Source organism: Leuciscus leuciscus (genome assembly GCF_965113295.1).
Source record: "Leuciscus leuciscus genome assembly, chromosome: 15".
NCBI lineage: Eukaryota > Metazoa > Chordata > Actinopteri > Cypriniformes > Leuciscidae > Leuciscus > Leuciscus leuciscus.
In genome coordinates, this window is record NC_138739.1 from 7,900,508 (window position 1) to 7,923,950 (window position 23,443).

Below are 23,443 nucleotides of genomic sequence, written 5' to 3' on the forward strand. Positions count from 1 at the left end.
ATTTTCTTTAGTATTCTTGCCCGACGCCTGACGGAGTTCCTCCTGAGGAACACGTACATCGACACCTCTGTGCAGAAGGGTGGAGTCCCAAAGATGCCAGGATGCGTCGAGCACACAGGAGTTGTCACCCAGCTGTTACGTGAGGCACGTGAAGGCAAAGGGGATCTGGCAGTCCTCTGGCTCGATCTCGCCAATGCCTACGGGTCAATCCCACATAGGCTGGTAGAAACCGCACTTGACCGACATTACGTTCCAGACAAGATCAAGAACCTCATACTGGATTATTACAATTCCTTCAGTTTGAGAGTTACCTCTGGAGCGGAAACATCTGCGTTTCATCGGCTTGAGAAGGGCATTATCACGGGATGCACTATTTCCGTGATATTGTTTGCCTTGGCAATGAATATGCTGGTTAAGTCAGCAGAGGTGGAGTGCAGAGGCCCACTCACCAAGTCAGGTATACGGCAGCCCCCCATCAGAGCATTTATGGACGATTTGACGGTGACAACAACATCGGTTCCGGGGTGCAGATGGATCCTCCAAGGGCTCGAGCATCTCATTAACTGGGCCCGGATGGAATTTAAGCCAGCCAAGTCCAGGTCCCTGGTGGTGAAGAAAGGGAAGGTTACAGACCAGTTCCGCTTCTCACTAGGAGACATCCAGATACCATCTGTCGGAGAAAAGCCAGTCAAGAGTCTGGGCAAGATCTACGACTGCACCCTGAAGGACACCGCATCACTCCAGACAACCACCAACCAGTTGGGAATCTGGTTGACGGCTGTGGACAAGTCAGGTCTGCCAGGTAAATATAAAGCCTGGATTTACCAGCACGGCATCCTGCCCCGACTCCTCTGGCCACTGCTGGTCTATGACGTGCCAATAACCACCGTTGAATGCTTCGAGAGGAAAGTCAGCTGTTCCCTGCGGAAGTGGTTAGGCCTACCACGAAGCCTCAGCGATATCGCCTTGTACGGGACGAAGAACAAACTAAAACTGCCCTTCAGCAGTCTGAAGGAAGAGTTTATGGTAACCCGATCAAGAGAGGTGCTACTGTACAGAGACTCAAGTGACATCAAGGTCTCTTCGGCAGGCATAGAGGTCAGAACCGGCAGGAAGTGGAAGGCCCAAGAGGCAGTGGACCAGGCTGAGTCACGGCTGCGACACAGTGAGCTGGTGGGGGCAGTGGCATCTGGACGGGCAGGACTCGGGAGCAATCCAAGACCTCGCTTTAACAAGGCCCAGGGAAAGGAAAGGCGACAGCTGATCCAAGATGAGGTCCGAGCTGGGGTGGAAGAAGCCCGCTGCAGTAGGATAGTAGGGATGCGGCAGCAGGGGGCATGGACCCGATGGGAGCAGGTGGCAGACCGAAAGATATCGTGGACAGAATTGTGGAAGTCTGAGCCACACCGGATAAAATTCCTGGTTCAGTCTGTCTATGATGTCCTCCCCAGTCCATCCAATCTTTTCCGCTGGGGCCTGGCAGATACACCACTGTGCCCACTCTGCCAGAGAGGAGGTTCATTGGAGCACATCTTGAGCAGCTGCCCAAAAGCACTGGGAGATGGGCGCTACCGTTGGCGCCACGACCAAGTGCTGAGGGTCATTGCTGAGGTCATCAGTACTGGGATCACCTGCAGTAAACACCAGCAACCAGCAAGACAGAACATCGTCTTTGTTAAAGCCGGGGAGAAGCCACATCAGCGCTTGAAGGAATCAGGGGGGCTGTTCGCAACAGCAAAGGACTGGCAGCTGAAGGTCGACCTAGGGAGACAGCTCAAATTCCCAGGAAACATCGCGGCGACCACGCTCAGGCCAGACATTGTCCTGGTGTCAGAAAAAACAAGGCAAGTGGTCCTGCTGGAGTTGACTGTTCCCTGGGAAGACCGGATGGAGGAGGCATTTGAGAGGAAGAGGGCCAAGTACGAGGAGCTGGCAGGCGAATGCCGAAGCAGGGGGTGGAGGACCCGATGCAATCCTATCGAGGTCGGGTGCAGAGGATTCGTCGGCCAGTCACTCATCAGGGCTCTCAAGATGCTTGGAGTGAAGGGACTGCACATCAGGAAAGCCACCAAGAATATCACGGATGCCGCTGAAAAGGCGTCAAGATGGCTGTGGATCAAGCGGGGTGATCCGTGGATTGGACAAGCTACTCAGACACAAGCCAGGGTCTGATCAACCCTGGCTGGGTCGCCTGGGCGAGGGTGTATGATGTTGTGAGACCCGAAACACCCAATGAACCCAGGATACATCACTGATGATGAGTCTGAGTTGCACCAGAGGTGTATTTCAAGAACTTTATTTATTTATTTATTTATTTATTTATTTATCAAAACACTCAAAATCAGTTACATTTGGGGTGTGCTGTACAATTTTTCATATAAACAATAAATTACAGTAGACTATACAAAAAAAAGTTTTATTTTTTTATAAAATTTCTGTCATGGCTAGATTAAATAAATTAATGTTTATAAAATACAAGAAATTCTGTATATTTGTTTGTTTCCTCACAGAGTAATCAATGAGTCATGAGTCATTTTTCCTATAAATTATTTTCAAAAATAAAAAAGTCACATTAAATAATGAAGTGCTCTTGATGACCACTAGAGGAGTCTTCCCGTTTCCCACAGTCACTGTGGCATTTTATAACTGGTGAAATTAGTCAAAGATTAACATTCACAGTTAGTCTCATATAGAAATTATTTAACTGTGATTTTACTGAAAGATCAAGTTTGAGTTCAGCTCTAAACTCAGTTATTAGAGATTATTAAATAAAATAATATCAAATAAAATAAATATGAAGCTCAAATACCCAACAGCATTAGTTTGAGTGTGACATCACTCTTATGTGAAGTAAAAGTTTGTCTATTTGTTGCTTAGTTATTGGTCCATATACATTTTTTTAATCTATTTATCTTTTCATTTATCATCTTTTGTTTGTGTTTACTGCTGCAGAATATTATTCACTTCCGTTAAATGAATAAAAGTATTTGATATCTTAAAATTATTGAGAATATTGAGAAATCTGAGAAATTATTGAGAAATCTGAGATTATTTATTTTCATTAACTATTCAGATGTTGGCCTCTCAGGAAGTGTAACTTTTAAAATATATATATATAAAATCACAATAAACACTCACAGAATGACTTTACAAACCGTTTATTGACTGATCTGATCTCAGTTTGATGTGTTTATTCCTCAGACTCTGTCCACTGTTGTGGTCCTACTGAAGCTGTGATCCGATTGGTCCTCTCTGCTCTGGTGGGCGTGGCTACTGTCATTATTGTGGTTTATGAGATCAGATCCAGAAGAGCTGAACAGGATCCGCTCCATCAGTGCTGGATGACCTCAGTGTGAGATTGAAGGTTGTTTAAATCTCAACATTAAGATGTTTGATGTTCATCTCTCATATTCTTCTATTCTATTCTATTCTATATAAACATTTGATATGATTACAGCAGTATTTCCTATTCTATTCTATTCTATATAAACATTTGATATGATTACAGCAGTATTTCCTGTTCCTGACACAGATATTCAACATCCTGGTGTGTTTGTATGAATTGAGCATATTTATTTGAATATTAATCATATGAAGATATCAGAGGGCACTTTCATACACACAGTTATAGCAGGCGATCTGTTCCTGCTCCATAAAACCATTAGAGAAACTCTGAAATCAGTCTGAGAGGAGAAACAATCGAGACATTTGATCAGAAATGAACAACAAACGTCCTGAAGAGAGTTACAGGAGAGAGCAGAGCCAAACACTCACAGGATCTCATGACAAGATCAAACTGTTGCTTTAAGATGTTTTTAACACGTTATTGGTCAGTTTATTTCAGTTGAAAGTGTCACCATTGACTTACAGGAAGTTGAGGCCTACTGGAGCTCAAAGTGTCAAACTGACAATGTTCAGAGTGTGAATTAATCAGCTAAGAAAGAGTTAGACAGTCACACATTAACACTTAAAGATGTGCAGTTATTTTAGCTGACGGTGGAGTTTCACTTCACTTTACTACAGAGCAGCTTCACATCAGCGCGTCTGTCAGTTTATTACTGAACCAGTTTTGAAGAGTTTGTCTTTTCATATTTGTGGACTGAAGCCGATGAAGATGTTTCTCCCTGTTTTGCTCTGCTTGTGTTTCTGGCGTCTGGATGGTGAGTTTAAATGTGTTTTTATGACTTCAGTTGTTTCTGTTCTGATGTGATAAATTACTGGTTAAATTAGTCAGAGAGGATCAACATTCACTGTTATTCTCATATAGAAATAATTGAACAGATAATGTTTGAATTCAGCTCTAAACTCAGTTATTATGGATTGATTAAATAAAATAAAATAATATAAATATGAAGCTCAGATACTCAACAGCATTAGTTTTAGTGTGACATTAAACATTACAGTAAAAGTGTATTTTTTTGTCATTGTTCCATATATAAATCTATTTATCTTTTCATTCCTCATCTTTTGTCTTTGAACTGATGCAGAATATTATTAATTTCACATTTAAATGAATAAAAGTATTTTAGTGAAGCTTCATCAAACCAACATCAAGTGATTTTAAAGCTTTAATCTGTGAAAAACTCTGTTCTTCAGGAGTGTTTAGTGAAGATGTGATTGAGGGAGATTCAGTCTCTCTAAACTCTCCTCTTACTGAAATGAAGGATGATGATGTGATTCAGTGGAGGTTTGGATATGAAAACACTGTAATAGCAGAAATCAATAAACTGGTCGACAGAATCACTGTATATGATGATGTTCTTGATGGGAGATTCAGAGACAGACTGAAGCTGGACAATCAAACTGGATCTCTGACCATCACAAACACCACAACTGAACATGAAGGATATTATATACTACTGATCAACAGTGAGAGCAGAGAGATATTCAGGCTCTATGTCTTTGGTGAGTTAAATATTTGTTTCACTTGTTTTATATTTTAATCAGCACAAATATACAATTATTATTTCAAACTCCGTTTTGCTTCTGGTGTTTAATGATGAAATTCATTTCAAATTTAAATTTCAAACTATTTACTTTTATAAACCATCAAGTGACCGTCTAAATCTGTGATGAACTGTGTGTGTGTGTGTGTGTGTGTGTGTGTGTGTGTGTGTGTGTGTGTGTGTGTGTGTGTGTGTGTGTGTGTGGTGATTCAGTCCCAGAGTCAGTGAAGGAGGGAGATTCAGTCTCTCTAAACTCTCGTCTTACTGAAATGAAGGATGATGATGTGATTGAGTGGAGGTTTAAAGGCACTTTAATAGCTGAAATCAATAAACAGGCCGACAGAATCACTGTATATGATGATGTTCTTGATGGGAGATTCAGAGACAGACTGAAGCTGGACAATCAAACTGGATCTCTGACCATCACAAACACCACAACTGAACATGATGGAGATTATAAACTACTGATCAACAGTGAGATCAAGAGGTTCATTCTCGCTGTCTTTGGTGAGTTCAAAAAAGTTTACACCTATTTTTTAATGAAAAAATGTCAATTAATTCATACACGATTTTGTTTATTTTATTTTATATTGTTTATTTTGAATGTCAATTTTAACTATTCGATTAGTAAACCACTATAAAGTGATTTAACAGTATTTGTAGTAGCTTTTTCCAGTCGGATCTTTGTTCCCTATTTGCCACTGTGTGCTGAGCTGGATATAGCTTGATGCGTGCAGTTGTAAAGATGAGGAGTAGAAGTTGATCCAGTCGGTCCAATGAACATTTATTGTTATTGAGAATGTTACAAAAAACTTGAGGTAAATTAAACAAACAATTAAACTAACGTAGTTTCTTATATGGTAGCAAACGGCTTGTCACATCATGGAACCAATACAGCACACACACACACACACACACACACACACACACACACACACACACACACACACACACACACACACACACACACACACACACACACACACACACACATGGTCAAAAGACTGTTTGCCCTCTCCGCCACCCCAGAAACTGTGGCTTCCTGCTGTGGTCATCACACACACACACACACACACACATACACACACACACACACACACACACACACACACACACACACGCGCGCGCACACGCACACACACACACACACACACACACACACACACACACACACACACACACACACACACACACACACACACACACACACACGCACACACACACACACACACACACACACAACTATTCACAAGAAAGAAACATGAAATCAACTCAAAGCTCAATTTTGTTTTTGTTATTTTATATTGTTTATTTTTAATGTAAATTTTAAACTGTTCAAATTTAATAAACCATTATAAAGCTATTTAACAGTATTAATCTTTGCAAACCCTGTTTCTGTTTGTTCTCTGTGTGTTTGACAGATGAAGTGAAGTCAGTGTCAGTGAAGGAGGGAGATTCAGTCTCTCTAAACTCTGATCTTACTGAAATGAAGGATGATGATGTGGTTCAGTGGGGGTTTGGAGATGAAAACACTTTAATAGCAGAAATCAATAAACGGGCCGACAGAATCACTGTATATGATGATGTTCTTGATGGGAGATTCAGAGACAGACTGAAGCTGGACAATCAAACTGGATCTCTGACCATCACAAACACCACAACTGAACATGATGGAGATTATGAACTACTGATGAGTACAGGAAGAAGATTCTCATCAAAAGCATTCAGAGTTTCTGTCTATGGTGAGTAAAGATCATTTTTCTTCTCCTTCAAATATTCTTATTTACTATTTACATATTGAATTGTTTAATCACTTTACAGTTTGAGATGACAGACCGTATAAAAACTGGAACTGAATATAAGATTGTTGATTAGATTTGATCATATTTCTGTGTATTCAGAAATATTAGTTGATGTCAGCGCTGATATTAGTGTTTATTGACTGATCTGATCTCAGTTTGATGTGTTTATTCCTCAGACTCTGTCCACTGTTGTGGTCCTACTGAAGCTGTGATCCGATTGGTCCTCTCTGCTCTGGTGGGCGTGGCTACTGTCATTATTGTGGTTTATGAGATCAGATCCAGAAGAGCTGAACGAGATCAAGCACATATTCACACATCAGGTACATGATTGATGATGTCATTTCTCTCAAACTGATTTTGCATATTTTATTGTATGTCAGATATATTTATGCCTTGATATGTTCATCTTTTTCAGGAAGTATTGAAATCTAAAGCAGAACGCTGAACTTTAAAGGTTCTTCAAGTGTGTTTTTGTTCTTCTAGTGTTTTTTTTCATAATAAATACTGATGATGATTTGAGTTTGTGCTCTCTTTCAGTGGCAGATCTTAACAGTGTCACTTTATTTTTTATATTTCACTTTATTGTTTATAACTTCTCTCAAGTACAAAAATAATAATAAAGAGACACAGATCTCACTTTACTACTGCTGTATATTTGTCATATGTATTTTCTTGCCTTTATCAATAAAGTTTCTCACTCTGAGGTTCAAGAGTCTCTCATGATTTATTCAGAGGAATACAAACTTTATGTATATTTTAAATATTTCAGCAGTGTACCATATACAGCTTTATTTCTACTTTTTTCACAGGTGCTTCTTATAGCCTATCTGTAAAAACATTTTATTTATTTATTTTTAATATTACCAATTAGTTTGTTTTTCTTTCGATATATTCCGGCATAGACAAAATGTACAGCTAAAATATTATATAAAAATGTTTTTAAATTGTATTAACTCATAAAACTAACTCTGTTACATGTTCTAGCTGCAGATTTACTGCAAGAAAAATATACAATACTGTGTTAAGTTTGTGTTACAGATCACATGCAGAATCACATAATTTTCTTGTTTATTATCACGTCAAGGATCTCAAAATAGTGATTTTAAAAACATTTTATGCATTTTAATAAGAACAAAACAATGTACATACAAGACTACATATAACCATACATGTCAGGGATAAACAAGGGGAAGGAAGAAAGTCATTTTACAGGAAAAAAAACTTGTACCTATTAAACTTCTGTGTAGTTTTCCTTGCTTTTAACTTTTTACATTTGGATATTGTTTCTAAATATATTTTAATATCAATTTTAAATTGTTCAAAATGTGGCTTTTTCATTCCATCTGACTTTATGAATATAGTAGATTTTTATCACCATCAAATGAAAAACATTTTAGTATAACATCAACTTCAAAGTTAACAGGAATCATTCTCCATTTCCTCCAACAATAAAGTGTTTAAATCTCTAGTGTGATTTGTCTCTGTGGTCTCGTCTGAGGAGCAACACCTCCATCTAGTGGCTCACCCTGAACTCACATGTTATCAGGAGTTAGTTATGAGTGATCCTTATCTAAGAGAAGTCATGCCTGAATCTCCTTCCATTGCGTTCCGAAAAGCACCTACAATCAAAGACAAACTTGTGAGAAGCCATCTTCCAGCTAAGAAATCAAATACCTGGTTAAGCTTAAGTGTAGGAAATTACAAGTGTGGTAATTGCAATCATTGTGATAATATGGTGAAGACTGGTGTGTTTAGAGATGTAACCTCTGGTTCTGAATTGAAAATAAGATCATTTATTAATTGTAATACCTCATTCGTGGTGTATAGGCTGGAGTGTCCATGTGGCTGTTTCTATATAGGGATGACTACAAGAAAACTAAAGACCAGATTAGCAGAGCATAAAAATGCGATTAGAGTCTGCAACCCATTATACCCCATGGCCCTACATTATAGAGATGCGAATCATGATAGTCCAAGTACATTAAAAATTGTTAGCATTGAACATATCCCGAAATCAATAAGGGGAGGAGATAGGGCTAATAGGTTGTTACAGGGAGAGTCTTACTGGATTTATACATTGAAAGCAACTACATTTCCAGGCTTAAACGGAGAACTGGACTTTGTACCATTTCTGTAATGTATTTTTATTTATTTTTTTGCTATTTTTTTATTCTCTCTTTTGGAAAATAAGTTACACTGCAAATTATCTGATGTATACATTATCAGGTGGATGTATTTTGACCTGTTACTTGAGTCATATAAGGAGGTAATTCATTGAATAGGTATAATATTGATTTGTGTTTTTTTGAATTGTGTGTTGTGTCAATGTTTTTGATGTTGTTTAAATTTAATCAATGTTTTTTTTTTTTTTTTTTTCATGCATTATGTAGCGTGGGGCGCGTCACACGGGTAAGTATTTCACTATGGGCCAAAGGATCAGAAGATAGGTGCGACTACTGGAGAGAGGAAGGCAGCACAGTGGTGGTGAATTATCAACGGAGTCTTTTTTATGATTCAACTGAGGGTTTATATTAAAGTAAAATTATCTTTTTTCTTTTTGTTGTTTGAAATATGCAAATCACAATGTAATCAACTAATTAGCAATGGTCAATAAGTGACAATATTTGTTCTCCACACTCTTTTGTAAGTACTTGAATGAGCAACCTTAACAGCTCGACTCAATGTAAATCAGATTATTCCCTTTGTACAATAAAATAAAATAAAAATAAAACAATTGGAAAAATGCAATACTTCAAGGAAACAGTAAGCAATATTCTCAAACAAAATAATGCATTCACTTGAATACTCAGAATTCGTATAAACAGTCAATTTGATTCAATCAATGTACAGAATGAATTCTCAATTTCACTTTTCAAATTCAAATAAACACCTTTTCCCTCAAAACTGTAGTATTCTTTTCAGGTTGTGAATCAAATGCTCAAGATTCAATTGGTGGAATCGACTCAGACGAACAGAATAAATTGACTCAGTTCAAGAAAATGTTGGTTCCCTTTCAAGGGAACTCCCGTTGCGTCGAGAAATGACGCTGTGGGAACGCTTTGCGTGATGACGTCTTGAAGCACATGTAAAATCAGTCCAATGGTGTGGCGGAACGTCAGAGGCGGGTGACGTCACGTACCAGGAAGCTATAAAAGCCGGCCCGAAACAGAAAACGAAAGCTTTCTGAGTCTTCAGTTGCGCTCTGTGTTGAAATCTGTCCTTGTTATTTGGTGTTGTCTGTCTCTATATATATATATTGATTCAGTTATGGCGAGCAAGCAGCAGTATCGAGTGTGTGTCCATCCCTGCCCGCGTTATTTAACGGGAGGTGACACACACACTCTTTGTGTTGTTTGTTTGGGAGAGGAGCATGCCCAGTCAGCACTCGAGGGTGGTGACTGTGAGCATTGCTGTGCGCTTCCATTGCGTACGCTCCGATCCCGTTTGGCTCGGTTCAATCCCGACCACGTTCCCCAGGGCTCGGGTCCCGCCGCGGCTGAGGCTCGGCGGCGATCTCAGACCTGGGGTTCGCAAATGGATCTGTCAGTGGATGTTGAGACGGGCTCTGCCTTATCTCAGCATCAATCTGACAGATCCAGTGCCTCTCATCAGGGTGCGGAAGCACGCGTTGCGGTTTCTTCCCCCCTGATAGAGGCACCAATGCTGCAATTGTCCAGCTCTGAGGAGTTGGATGTTGTGAGTGTTGAAGCTGAGTCTGAGGATTCGCCACCTCAGTCTCACGCGTTTGAGGAACTGCTCGATGTTATTACTAGAGCAGTTGACAGACTTTCCATTGAGTGGCCAGAGGATAGGCAGGACGTTCGCTCAAAAAGCAAGCTTGACGAACGCTTCCTGCCATCTCGTGCGCAGCCCCAGCGCAGGAGTCTTCCGTTTTTCCCCGATCTCCACACCGAGGTGTCGAGATCGTGGGAAAAACCAGTGTCGTACAGAGTATTTTCACCACACACATCCCACTACTCTTCCATTTATAAATATAAAGAGCATGGTTATGGGGAGATGCCGAAGGTGGAAGAGACGCTTGCGAGCTATCTCTCTCCAGCAACGGCATCTTCCCTGAAGACTCCTACACTTCCATCTAAGCCAGTAAAAATAACATCTTCCCTGGTTCATAAATCGTATGCAGCCGCTGGTCAGGCAGCAGCGTGTCTGCATACGATGTCTATTATGCAAGCCTATCAGGCTGAACTGCTGGGTGATTTAGAGGAGGGCGGGGGTATTGGTCCCGACACTGTGGCTGAACTACGCAGAGCCACAGATTTGTCTCTCAGGGCCACCAAGGAGACCGCCAGATCAATTGGGCGGTCTATGGCAGCCCTGGTGGCCACTGAGAGGCATCTGTGGCTCAATCTGAGCGACATTAAAGATAAAGAAAAAAATGTTCTCTTAGATGCTCCGGTCTCCACGGTTGGTCTATTTGGCGATGCAGTTAATAGTGCAGTAGCAAAATCACAGGAAGCTGCCAAACAAGCAGCTGCTCTCCAAAGACTTCTCCCCCGCCGTTCTTTCTATGAGGCTGCTGAGCGGGAGCAGCCTCACTCCTCTAAAAAGAGCGCTGAGCACCGTGCCACTCAGAAACAGAGCGTTTCCTCCCGTGCTCCCCCACAAAAACCTCGGGGACACGGAGGGCGCGCTCAAACCCAGCAGTCTTCGAGGGGTAGAACGGATCTGCGGACCGTTCTTACCGCCAAGAAGGCTGCTGGGAAAAAGTCCTGACGTCCGAGGACCCAGGACAAATGAGGGTAGTCCCCCCCGAAGCAGAGCGGTTAACACCTCATTTTACGGTGCCCGTCTCTCTTCGGTACCCTCAGGGGACCGTTCTGCCAACCCTGCCGCCTCCGGTGTTACAGGGCGCAGCGGTCTCCGGCGAGCACATATCTCAAGGTCCACCCGGAAACGTAGTGGCCTCGGGATGCCCGCCCCCTCTGAGGAGGGTGCTAGAGCAGTCTGTTCGGTCGTTCCCTGCCGGTTCGCCGTTACAGGGCGTCGAACAGGCTACTCAACAGCAACAAAATCCAGAAACCAGTCTCGAGAGGCTGGTACCTCTAGTAGAATCTTTGACAGCGTGGAAGCTACTGTCAAATGTTTCTCGTTGGGTCCTGCAGACCGTGGAAAAAGGGTATCAGATACAATTCAAGAAACGCCCACCTCGGTTTATGGGGGTCCTGCCCACAGTGGTGGGCCCCGAGCAGGTTCTGGTTATGGAACAGGAAGTAAACACTCTGTTAGAGAAAGGGGCCATAGAATATGTACCTCCCTCCAGCAGGGAAACCGGGTTTTACAGCCGGTACTTCATAGTTCCAAAAAAGGACGGGGGATTGCGTCCCATTTTAGATCTTCGAGTTCTGAACGAGTCAGTCATGCAGCTCAAGTTCAAAATGTTAACATTGAGGCAGATCGTGCCACAGATCAGGTCCGAGGACTGGTTTGTCACGATAGACCTCAAGGACGCATATTTCCATATATCCATCCGTCCGTGTCATTGGAAGTTCCTGAGGTTTGCTTTCGGGGGCAAAGCATACCAATATCGAGTTCTTCCATTCGGCCTAGCTTTATCACCCCGCACTTTCACCAAATGCATGGATGCAGCTCTGGCGCCACTGCGCCTCCAGGGTATTCGCATTATGAACTACATCGACGATTGGTTGATTTTAGCTCATTCGCATCAGATGGCGGTTCAACATCGAGATGTTGTTCTCGCCCACATGAAAGAGTTGGGGTTACGGCTGAACGCCAAGAAGAGTGTGCTTTCTCCACTACAGAGGACCACTTTTCTAGGCGTGGTTTGGGATTCTGTGTCGATGCAGGCGCGCCTGTCACCGCCACGGATAGATTCCATCCTTGCAGCTGTGAAAAGTGTAAAGCTAGGTCAGCTACTCACTGTCAAACAGTTCCAGAGACTGTTGGGTCTCATGGCAGCAGCTTCCAACGTGATACCTTTTGGACTGCTACACATGAGGCCCCTGCAGTGGTGGCTCAGGACCAGGGGGTTTTCCCCGAGGGGCAACCCATTTCGCACAATCAAGGTCACGCGGCGATGCCTACGTGCCTTGGTTATGTGGAAGAAGCCTTGGTTCCTGTCCCAGGGCCCAGTGTTGGGAGCTCCTTGTCGTCGCAAATTGCTAACGACGGATGCTTCCCTCACGGGCTGGGGAGCGATCCTGGAGGGTCGCTCGGCTCAAGGTCTGTGGGAAGACCATCATCGTTCCTGGCATATCAATCGCCTAGAGATGTTAGCTGTCTTCCGGGCTCTGAGGAGCTTTATCACAGATCTCAGGGGGCACCATGTGCTAGTACATACGGACAACACATCGGTAGTCGCCTATATCAACCACCAAGAGGGTTTGCGCTCGCGCCCGTTATCCAACTTGGCACGCCATATCCTCTTGTGGTCCCAGGGGAAGTTACTGTCACTCAGGGCAGCTTACATCCCCGGGGTACAGAATATAGGAGCAGACACTCTGTCGAGGCAGGGGCCGAGGCCCGGGGAATGGAGGCTCCACCCCGAGGTGGTGGAGCTGATATGGAGGGAGTTTGGCCAAGCACAAGTGGATCTGTTTGCGTCTCGAGAGACGTCTCACTGTCCACTTTGGTTCTCCCTCACGCATCCAGCTCCTCTGGGACTGGATGCTATGGTACAGACGTGGCCGAGGCTACGTCTGTACGCCTTTCCCCCAGTTGCTCTGCTCCCGGGAGTTCTGGAAAGAGTTCGCAGGGACCGGGTCCATCTACTTCTTATAGCCCCGCGCTGGCCGGGCAGAGTATGGTTTCCCGATCTTGTGTCCCTCCTCGACGGGCATCCTCTGGAGTTACCCGTCAGGAGGGACCTTCTGTCCCAGGCAGAGGGCTCGATATTTCACCCTCGGCCAGAACTGTGGAACCTGTGGGCTTGGCCTCTGAGGGGGCCCAGCTCATAGAGTCAGGTCTCTCAACCGAGGTTGTTGAGACCATTCTACAGTCCAGAGCTCCCTCCACGAGGAAACTTTATGCCCTGAAGTGGAGAGTTTTCACTTCCTGGTGTAGTGACCGTCGGTTGGACCCAGTCCACTGCCCAATTGGTACAGTGCTGGAGTTCCTGCAGGACCGGTTCACTGCAGGTCTGACCCCGTCCACTTTAAAGGTTTATGTGGCGGCCATAGGTGCTTACCACATTCCTTTGGGTGGAATGTCTGTGGGGAAAGACCCTCTGGTATCTCGTTTCCTTCGTGGCACTTGGAGGCTGAGGCCTGCAGTTCGCTCTAGGGTGCCACCTTGGGATTTGTCCTTTGTGCTACAAGGCTTATCCCAGGCCCCCTTTGAGCCCATTGAGGAGGTTCCTGAGAAGTTTCTTACTCTGAAAGCTCTTTTCCTTCTGGCTATTTCTTCTCTTAAGAGAATAGGGGATCTTCAAGCATTGTCGGTGGTTCCGTCATGCTTAGAGTTTGCTCCGGGTATGGTTAAAGCGTTCCTTCATCCGAGACCGGGTTATATCCCCAAGGTCCCCACTAATGTGGCTAGACCTATTGTTCTGCAGGCCTTCTGTCCTCCTCCCTTTCAAAATGCTGACCAGGAGGCTAATAATTTGCTTTGCCCTGTGCGGGCGTTAGACGCTTACGTCCACAGAGCTGCCCTGTGGCGTAAAAGTGATCAATTATTTGTGTGCTTTGGGTCCCCTAACAAAGGGGGCCCGGTGTCTAAGCAAAGGATGAGCAAGTGGGTGGTCGAGGCTATCTCACTTGCTTATGAGGCGGCTGGGCAGCCTTCTCCTTTGGCTGTCCGGTCGCACTCGACGAGGAGTATGGCGGCCTCTAAGGCCCTTATTTCAGGAGTTTCTTTACAGGACGTCTGTGATGCGGCAGGCTGGTCCTCACCGCACACTTTCGTCAGGTTTTACTCTCTGGATCTAGACTCTGCTCCAGGGTCTCATGTTTTGTCTTCCTAGTGCTGCTCTACGGATTTCACACAGGACAGACATTTGTAGCTATGGAGGCGTTGGTATAGACGTTCCCACAGCGTCATTTCTCGACGCAACGGGAGTTCCCTTGAAAGGGAACGCCTCGGTTACGACTGTAACCTCGGTTCCCTGAAGAGGGAACGAGCGTTGCGTCGCCCTGCCATATCTCCTTCATGCCTGTCAGCTCGACTTCAGACTTTTACGAAGCTTTCGTTTTCTGTTTCGGGCCGGCTTTTATAGCTTCCTGGTACGTGACGTCACCCGCCTCTGACGTTCCGCCACACCATTGGACTGATTTTACATGTGCTTCAAGACGTCATCACGCAAAGCGTTCCCACAGCGTCATTTCTCGACGCAACGCTCGTTCCCTCTTCAGGGAACCGAGGTTACAGTCGTAACCGAGGCGTTTTCAGTTCAAAGTTAAATGTCTTTAGTTGAAGATTCGGAGGAAAAAAAAAGAAAGAAAAAACAGTTCGCAATGAGTCCAGGCCCTTTTTGTCCAAGAGCAACGAAACAAAAGGAAAGGAATTCTCCTACCAGATCTGATGAGCACAGTTCAACAAGTGAATCGAATCCGTGGGTGGCTCGCCGTGTTTATACGCTTATTGCGTCTCGTGTGTCCGATATGGAACAGGAAAACTTCTGATGGTGAATCACAATCTCTCACAAAAAAACCCAGCCTTGTAAAAACACAAGGCAGAACCAATAATTAATACTCAATTCAGTCTCATAAACAATTCACATGTACAGTAAAGCACAAATTAACTCAATATTTCAACTTATTAAACACGTTGACAGTTAAACATGAATCGGCGTCATATTTTATTGACCCGCTAGCTTTTCACATTTGACTAACGTTAGCTTTAGCCCGCGTGCAGACTAGCTGGCTAGATCGTTATGCACGCACATACTAATATCAAGTTAATTTCAACCTCATATAAGTTCGCTGAAAAATCTGCAACATTTTTTTCTTGTATATTATCAAGTTTATATTTGAACTAGGACTCACCAAGGCAAGAAAATAGTCTATATTCAAGCAGGGAAGTTAATATGCAGCACTTTAAAGTTGCGTTGGTCTGCATCAGTCACTATTTCTTTGACTCGTCCTCTTCTCACTCCGATGACAGCTTATCAACGTTTCATTCAAATATTCAACTTTATTTTATCTGGTCTCTTTTCACTCTGACTCTTTAGCTTAAATGCGGGAAACTTCTGGAGATTACTCCGCACAGCTGCGTTCTCTGACTTGCTTTTTCTCATCTGCCGCTCGCATTCACTGACAGATGAAGGCGGGCACAGGGAGCTGGTGATCCACTGACAGATGGAGGCGGGCACAGGGAGCTGGTGATCCACTGACAGATGGAGGCGAGCACAGGGAGCTGGTGATCCATTGACAGATGGAGGCGGGCACAGGGAGCTGGTGATCCACTGACAGATGGAGGCGGGCACAGGGAGCTGGTGATCCACTGACAGATGGAGGCGGGCACAGGGAGCTGGTGATCCACTGACAGATGGAGGCGAGCACAGGGAGCTGGTGATCCACTGACAGATGGAGGCGGGCACAGGGAGCTGGTGATCCACTGACAGATGAAGGCGGGCACAGGGAGCTGGTGATCCACTGACAGATGAAGGCGGGCACAGGGAGCTGGTGATCCACTGACAGATGGAGGCGGGCACAGGGAGCTGGTGATCCACTGACAGATGGAGGCGGGCACAGGGAGCTGGTGATCCACTGACAGATGAAGGCGGGCACAGGGAGCTGGTGATCCACTGACAGATGGAGGCGGGCACAGGGAGCTGGTGATCCACTGACAGATGGAGGCGGGCACAGGGAGCTAGTGATCCACTGACAGATGAAGGCGGGCACAGGGAGCTGGTGATCCACTGACAGATGAAGGCGGGCACAGGGAGCTGGTGATCCACTGACAGATGGAGGCGGGCACAGGGAGCTGGTGATCCACTGACAGATGGAGGCGGGCACAGGGAGCTGGTGATCCACTGACAGATGGAGGCGGGCACAGGGAGCTGGTGATCCACTGACAGATGGAGGCGGGCACAGGGAGCTGGTGATCCACTGACAGATGAAGGCGGGCACAGGGAGCTGGTGATCCACTGACAGATGGAGGCGGGCACAGGGAGCTGGTGATCCACTGACAGATGGAGGCGGGCACAGGGAGCTAGTGATCCACTGACAGATGAAGGCGGGCACAGGGAGCTGGTGATCCACTGACAGATGAAGGCGGGCACAGGGAGCTGGTGATCCACTGACAGATGGAGGCGGGCACAGGGAGCTGGTGATCCACTGACAGATGGAGGCGGGCACAGGGAGCTGGTGATCCACTGACAGATGGAGGCGGGCACAGGGAGCTGGTGATCCACTGACAGATGGAGGCGGGCACAGGGAGCTGGTGATCCACTGACAGATGGAGGCGAGCACAGGGAGCTGGTGATCCACTAGTCTCAGCCTCAGACGTCACGCCCACGGAACGTTGGCTAAACGTCTGATGCATATGGTACACTTAACTGGAAACACTTCAGGAATGTCGAAGTCGTCATCTGATTGGTTGAATTTTATCGGATTTCCGGGGGACGCGAGTGTCGCGTTTATTTTCGGTCCGCCGGGAAACAAATGTCATGACGCCAAAACCCCTCGTGGAAGAAGAAAGCCGTTGTTTTTACAACTGAGACAATGAGCGCTTACCACGATCAACTAAACGCTGTATTTTCAAAAGTATGTGAAGTTCGCGGCTCCATTGATGCAGTAAACTTGCACAAGGTTCTTGAATGAATAATTTATTAGATGCACGCCGGTCTGTTATTGTAGGGACATCAACATTATATTGTCACGCCCCTAAATATGACGCGGTTCAAAACAAACTGTGATTGCTTGTGTTACATGTCAGTCAAACGTCCTCTTGGGCGGTCCTTGGCCAAGAAATGCTGCGATAGAGTCCAGACCTTCTGCCGTCAGTCTGAAGGTCTGGCTATGCGAGACCACTGTGTGATCCACTGACAGATGGAGGCGGGCACAGGGAGCTGGTGATCCACTGACAGATGGAGGCGGGCACAGGGAGCTGGTGATCCACTGACAGATGGAGGCGGGCACAGGGAGCTGGTGATCCACTGACAGATGGAGGCGGGCACAGGGAGCTGGTGATCCACTGACAGATGGAGGCGAGCACAGGGAGCTGGTGATCCACTGACAGATGGAGGCGGGCACAGGGAGCTGGTGATCCACTGACAGATGAAGGCGGGCACAGGGAGCTGGTGATCCACTGACAGATGGAGGCGGGCACAGGGAGCTGGTGATCCACTGACAGATGGAGGCGGGCACAGGGAGCTGGTGATCCACTGACAGATGGAGGCGGGCACAGGGAGCTGGGTTCATTTGGACAGGAGGATGTTTGGTATGATGGTGTTGAAGGCCGAGCTGAAGTCCACATACAGGATCCTCACATAAGTCCCTAGTTTGTCCAGATGTTGCAGGATATAATGCATTCCCAAGTTGACTGCATCATCCACAGACCTGATTGCTCGAAAAGCAAACTGTCCAGCAAGGGTCCAGTGAGGTCCTCCAGGTGTGCCAGCACCAGTCTTTCAAATGACTTCATGACCACAGATGTTAAGGTAACAGGTCAGTAGTCATTCAGTCCAGTGATTTGGGGTTTCTTTGGGACGGGGATGATGGTGGAGCGTTTGAAGCAGGAAGAAACTTCATACAGCTCTAGTGATCTGTTGAAGATCTGTGTGAAGATAGGGGCCGGCTGCAGGTAATGACTCTGAAGGCAGCGTTTGTGTACGAAGGTACGTCTCAAAAACTGATTTCAGACACTCTTCTGAGGCAGTGTAACAGTTTAATGATCTACAACAGAATAGAGCGAGCTTTAGTGAAAACTGAGAGAATATTCAATGACTACAACAGAAATTTCTCACTAGAAATGAAATCATAAGTGGAAATCGTTGATCAAAAATGTACATTTACACATCTTTATTTTTCTAGCTCAACTGTCACAGAATGGAAAGCACAGGATTGTGGGATATTAAAGGCAGAGAAGGATACATCAAGTGAGCTAACATTGCATTCGGACGTGCCTTGATGTCTTCCGACCTTGGAATGAGTCCGGCAGCATTTATCAGCTTTCGGACGCAGCCGTACACTCGTTATTGCAGTGCATTGTGGGATTGAATGAGTGCACTCAGTAACGTCCGCTATGGTGTCGGACACCACTACAAATGGCTGTTCCTCAAATTATGGCCTATTTAAGGGTCTAGTGGTGATTTCGGACACAGCCCATGCATGTTTTATTACATTTATTATGTCGAGCGCCTCCTGGAGGAATACTAACTTTATATATATATATATTTTCAGCAGAGAGCAACATATACAGCTTTACATTATTTAAACCATCATTGGTAAATGTACATTATTGTTAAGATCATTATTCTTTTTCAGAAATATATTTTTTCATTTACTATTAAATTGTAATTTGTTTACTCTGTACACTTTTTTATCAAATTTTTTCAAAAAAACTAAAAAACATTTTATTGTTTATAAACTTTCTGTCATGGTTAGATTTAAGAAATTAATGTTTATAAAATACAAGAAACTCTGTATATTTGTTTGTTTCCTCACAGAGTAATCAATGAGTCATGAGTCATTTTTCCTATAAATTATTTTCAAAAATAAAAAAGTCACATTAAATAATGAAGTGCTCTTGATGACCACTAGAGGAGTCTTCCCGTTTCCCACAATCATTGTGGCATTTTATAACTGGTGAAATTAGTCAGAGAAGATTAACATTCACAGTTAGTCTCATAGAGAAATTATTTAACTGTGATTTTACTGAAAGATCACGTTTGAGTTCAGCTCTAAACTCAGTTATTAGTGATTATTAAATAAAATAATATAACATAAATATGAAGCTCAAATACCCAACAGCATTAGTTTGAGTGTGACATCACTCTTATGTGAAGTAAAAGTTTGTCTATTTTTGCTTAGTTATTGGTTCATATAAAAACCTGTTTATCTATTTCTCTTTTCATTTATCATCTTTTGTTTGTGTTTACTGCTGCAGAATATTATTCACTTCACATTTAAATTAATAAAAGTATTTGATATGTTGAAATGAGAAAATCTGAGATTATTTATTTTCATTAATTATTCCGATATTGGCCTCTCAGGAAGTGTAACTTTTAAAAATATATATCTAAAATCACACTAAACACTCACAGAATGACTTTACAAACCGTTTATTGACTGATCTGATCTCAGTTTGATGTGTTTATTCCTCAGACTCTGTCCACTGTTGTGGTCCTACTGAAGCTGTGATCCGATTGGTCCTCTCTGGTCTGGTGGGCGTGGCTACTGTCATTATACTGGTTTATGACATCAGATCCAGAAGAGAGAACAGGATTATTGATTTTTAATGTCTTCCTATAGAGATCTGAAGCTCCATCAGTGCTGTATAACGTCAGTGTGAGACTGAAGATTGTAGTTTGAACATTAAGATGTTTGATGTTCATCTCTCGTATCCTTTCTAGAACATTCTATTCTATTCTATTCTATTCTATTCTATTCTATTCTATTCTATTCTATGAATATTTGATATGATTACAGCAGTATTTCCTGTTCCTGACACAGATATTCAACATCCTGGTGTGTTTGTATTAATTGAGCATATTTATTTGAATATTAATCATATGAAGATATCAGAGGACACTTTCATACACACAGTTATAGCAGGCGATCTGTTCCTGCTCCATAAAACCATTAGAGAAACTCTGAAATCAGTCTGAGAGGAGAAACAATCGAGACATTTGATCAGAAATGAACAACAAATGTCCTGAAGAGAGTTACAGGAGAGAGCAGAGCCAAACACTCACAGGATCTCATGACAAGATCAAACTGTTGCTTTAAGATGTTTTTAACACATTATTGGTCAGTTTATTTCAGTTGAAAATGATGTCAGTGACTTACAGGAAGTTGAGGCCTACTGGAGCTCAAAGTGACAAACTGACAATGTTCAGAGTGTGAATTAATCAGCTAAGATAGAGCTAGATGGTCACATGCATTAACACTGAATAAATAGACAGTTATTTTAACTGATTGTAGAGTTTCACTTCACTTTACTACAGAGCAGCTTCACATCAGCGCGTCTGTTTATTACTGAACCAGTTTTGAAGAGTTTGTCTTTTCATATTTGTGGACTGAAACCGATGAAGATGTTTCTCCCTGTTTTGCTCTGCTTGTGTTTCTGGCGTCTGGATGGTGAGTTTAAATGTGTTTTTATGACTTCAGTTGCTTCTGTTCTGGTACCATGTAATAAATGTCTGGTTAATTTAGTCAGAGAAGATCAACATTCACTGTTATTCTCATATAGAAATAATTGAACTGTGATTTTACTGTCAGATCAAGTTTGTATTCAGCTCTAAACTCAGTTATTATGGATTGATTAAATAAAATAATATAAATATGAAGCTCAGATACTCAACAGCATTAGTTTTAGTGTGACATTAAACATTACAGTAAAAGTGTCTTTTTTAGTTATTGTTCCATATTTAAATATATTTCTCTTTTCATTCATCATCATTTGTCTTTGAGCTGCTGCAGAATATTATTAAATTAATTTCACATTTACATGATTAAAAGTATTTTAGTGAAGCTTCATCAAACCAACATCAAGTGATTTTAAAGCTTTAATCTGTGAAAAACTCTGTTCTTCAGGAGTGATTGGTGATGAAGTGGAGTTTGTGTCAGTGAAGGAGGGAGAATCAGTCTCTCTAAACTCTGATCTTACTGAAATGAAGGATTATGATGTGATTCAGTGGTGGTTTAGATATGAACACACTTTAATAGCTGAAATGAATGTAACGGTCGACAGAATCACTGTATATGATGATGTTCTTGATGGGAGATTCAGAGACAGACTGAAGCTGGACAATCAAACTGGATCTCTGACCATCACAAACACCACAACTGATCATACTGGAGATTATTATCTACAGATCAACTGGGAGATCAAGAGGTTCATTCTCGATGTCTTTGGTGAGTTAAATATCAGTTTCACTTGTTTTATATTTTAATCAGCACAAAGATACAATTATTATTTCAAACTCCGTTTTGCTTCTGGTGTTTAATGATGAAATTCATTTAAAATTTAAATTTCAAACTATTTACTTTTATAAACCATCAAGTGACCGTCTAAATCTGTGATGAACCCTGTGTGTGTGTGTGTGTGTGTGTGTGTGTTTGGTGTTTCAGTCCTGGAGTCAGTGAAGGAGGGAGATTCAGTCTCTCTAAACTCTCCTCTTACTGAAATGAAGGATGATGATGAGATTCAGTGGGGGTTTATAGATGAATACACTTTAATAGTAATAGCTGAAATCAATAAACTGGCCGACAGAATCACTGTATATGATGATGTTCTTGATGGGAGATTCAGAGACACACTGAAGCTGGACAATCAAACTGGATCTCTGACCATCACAAACACCAGAGCTGAACATGATGGAGTTTATCAACTACGGATCAACAGTGTGAGAAAGAATTTCATTCTCGCTGTCTTTGGTGAGTTCAAAAAAGTTTACACCTGTTTTTTAATGAAAAAATGTCAATGAATTCATACACGATTTTGTTTATTTTATTTTATATTGTTTATTTTTAATGTCAATTTTAAACTATTCGATTAGTAAACCACTATAAAGTGATTTAACAGTATTTGTAGTAGCTTTTTCCAGTCGGATCTTTGTTCTCTATTTGCCACTGTGTGCTGAGCTGGATATAGCTTGATGCGTGCAGTTGTAAAGATGAGGAGTAGAAGTTGATCCAGTCGGTCCAATGAACATTTATTGTTATTGAGAATGTTACAAAAAACTTGAGGTAAATTAAACAAACAATTAAACTAACGTAGTTTCTTATATGGTAGCAATCGGCTTGTCACGTCATGGAACCAATACAGCACACACGTGACACACACACACTGTGAGGAAATCAGAACGGATACAATTGCAAGTAAAAGGCGTTTATTAATGGTTAGAAAACGCACAAACACAGGTCGGGGAAAACACACTCAGATGACGATTGTGGCACAGGGACTTCGATGGCCTCCGGTGGTGGTGAAGTGAAGCGTGCTCAGGAAACCAGGAACCAGTGGAACATCCAGACGAGGTGACGGAACACAACGAATCCACACGACGAAAGCCACAGCAGGGAAACAGAGAGCCACACGGGAACAGGACACGACACCGGGGAAACCACAACGATCTGACAACATGAGATGGGAATTACTGCACATATAAAGGGAACGGGGATTGATAACAGCTGGCAACACTAATCACTACAATGAGTAACCACGCCCACATACAGACACACACACACACACATCAGAATTGAGACAGCCGATTCATGAACCGTGACAGTACCCCCTCCCCTAGGAACGCCTCCTGGCGTTCCCAGATAACCTTACCTGTCGATTGTAATCATCGATAAGGGAGTGATCCAGAATGTCTCTAGCAGGTACCCAACTTCTCTCCTCTGGACCGTAACCCTCCCAGTCCACCAAGTACTGAAATCCGCGTCCCCTCCGTCTCGAATCCAGAATACGACGAACCGAATAAGTAAGTTCCCCATCTACGAGTCGCGGCGGGGGGGGGGAACCGGGGCAGGAGGATTAATGTGAGAATAAAACACGGGCTTGACTTTGGACACATGGAAGGCGGGGTGAATTCTCCTGTACGCAGGAGGG

The 23,443-nt window shown here is 43.5% G+C and overlaps 1 protein-coding gene and 2 long non-coding RNA genes across 3 annotated transcripts in view; 1 reads left to right on the forward strand and 2 right to left on the reverse strand.

Moving 5' to 3' along the window:
* Positions 1 to 23,443, forward strand: part of LOC309476005 (uncharacterized protein) — a 220,006-nt gene that overhangs the window by 19,892 nt on the left and 176,671 nt on the right. The window contains exons 4-5 of the mRNA XM_082139079.1: positions 5,160 to 5,453; positions 21,961 to 22,045. Of these exons, the coding sequence (XP_081995205.1) occupies positions 5,160 to 5,453; positions 21,961 to 22,045 (379 nt within the window). The remainder of the gene's footprint in view (positions 1 to 5,159; positions 5,454 to 21,960; positions 22,046 to 23,443) is intronic.
* LOC309476456 overlaps positions 2,385 to 23,443 on the reverse strand; it is a 59,518-nt gene continuing 38,459 nt past the window's right edge. The window contains exons 2-3 of the long non-coding RNA XR_014198168.1: positions 19,787 to 20,276; positions 2,385 to 2,912 (exon numbers count right to left, since the gene is read on the reverse strand). This is a non-coding gene — a long non-coding RNA (uncharacterized lncRNA). The remainder of the gene's footprint in view (positions 2,913 to 19,786; positions 20,277 to 23,443) is intronic.
* LOC309476528 lies at positions 6,924 to 9,715 on the reverse strand. The gene is made up of 2 exons (XR_014198240.1): positions 8,285 to 9,715; positions 6,924 to 7,035 (listed from the first exon to the last, which is right to left on the reverse strand). It is a non-coding gene; the product is annotated as an uncharacterized lncRNA (long non-coding RNA).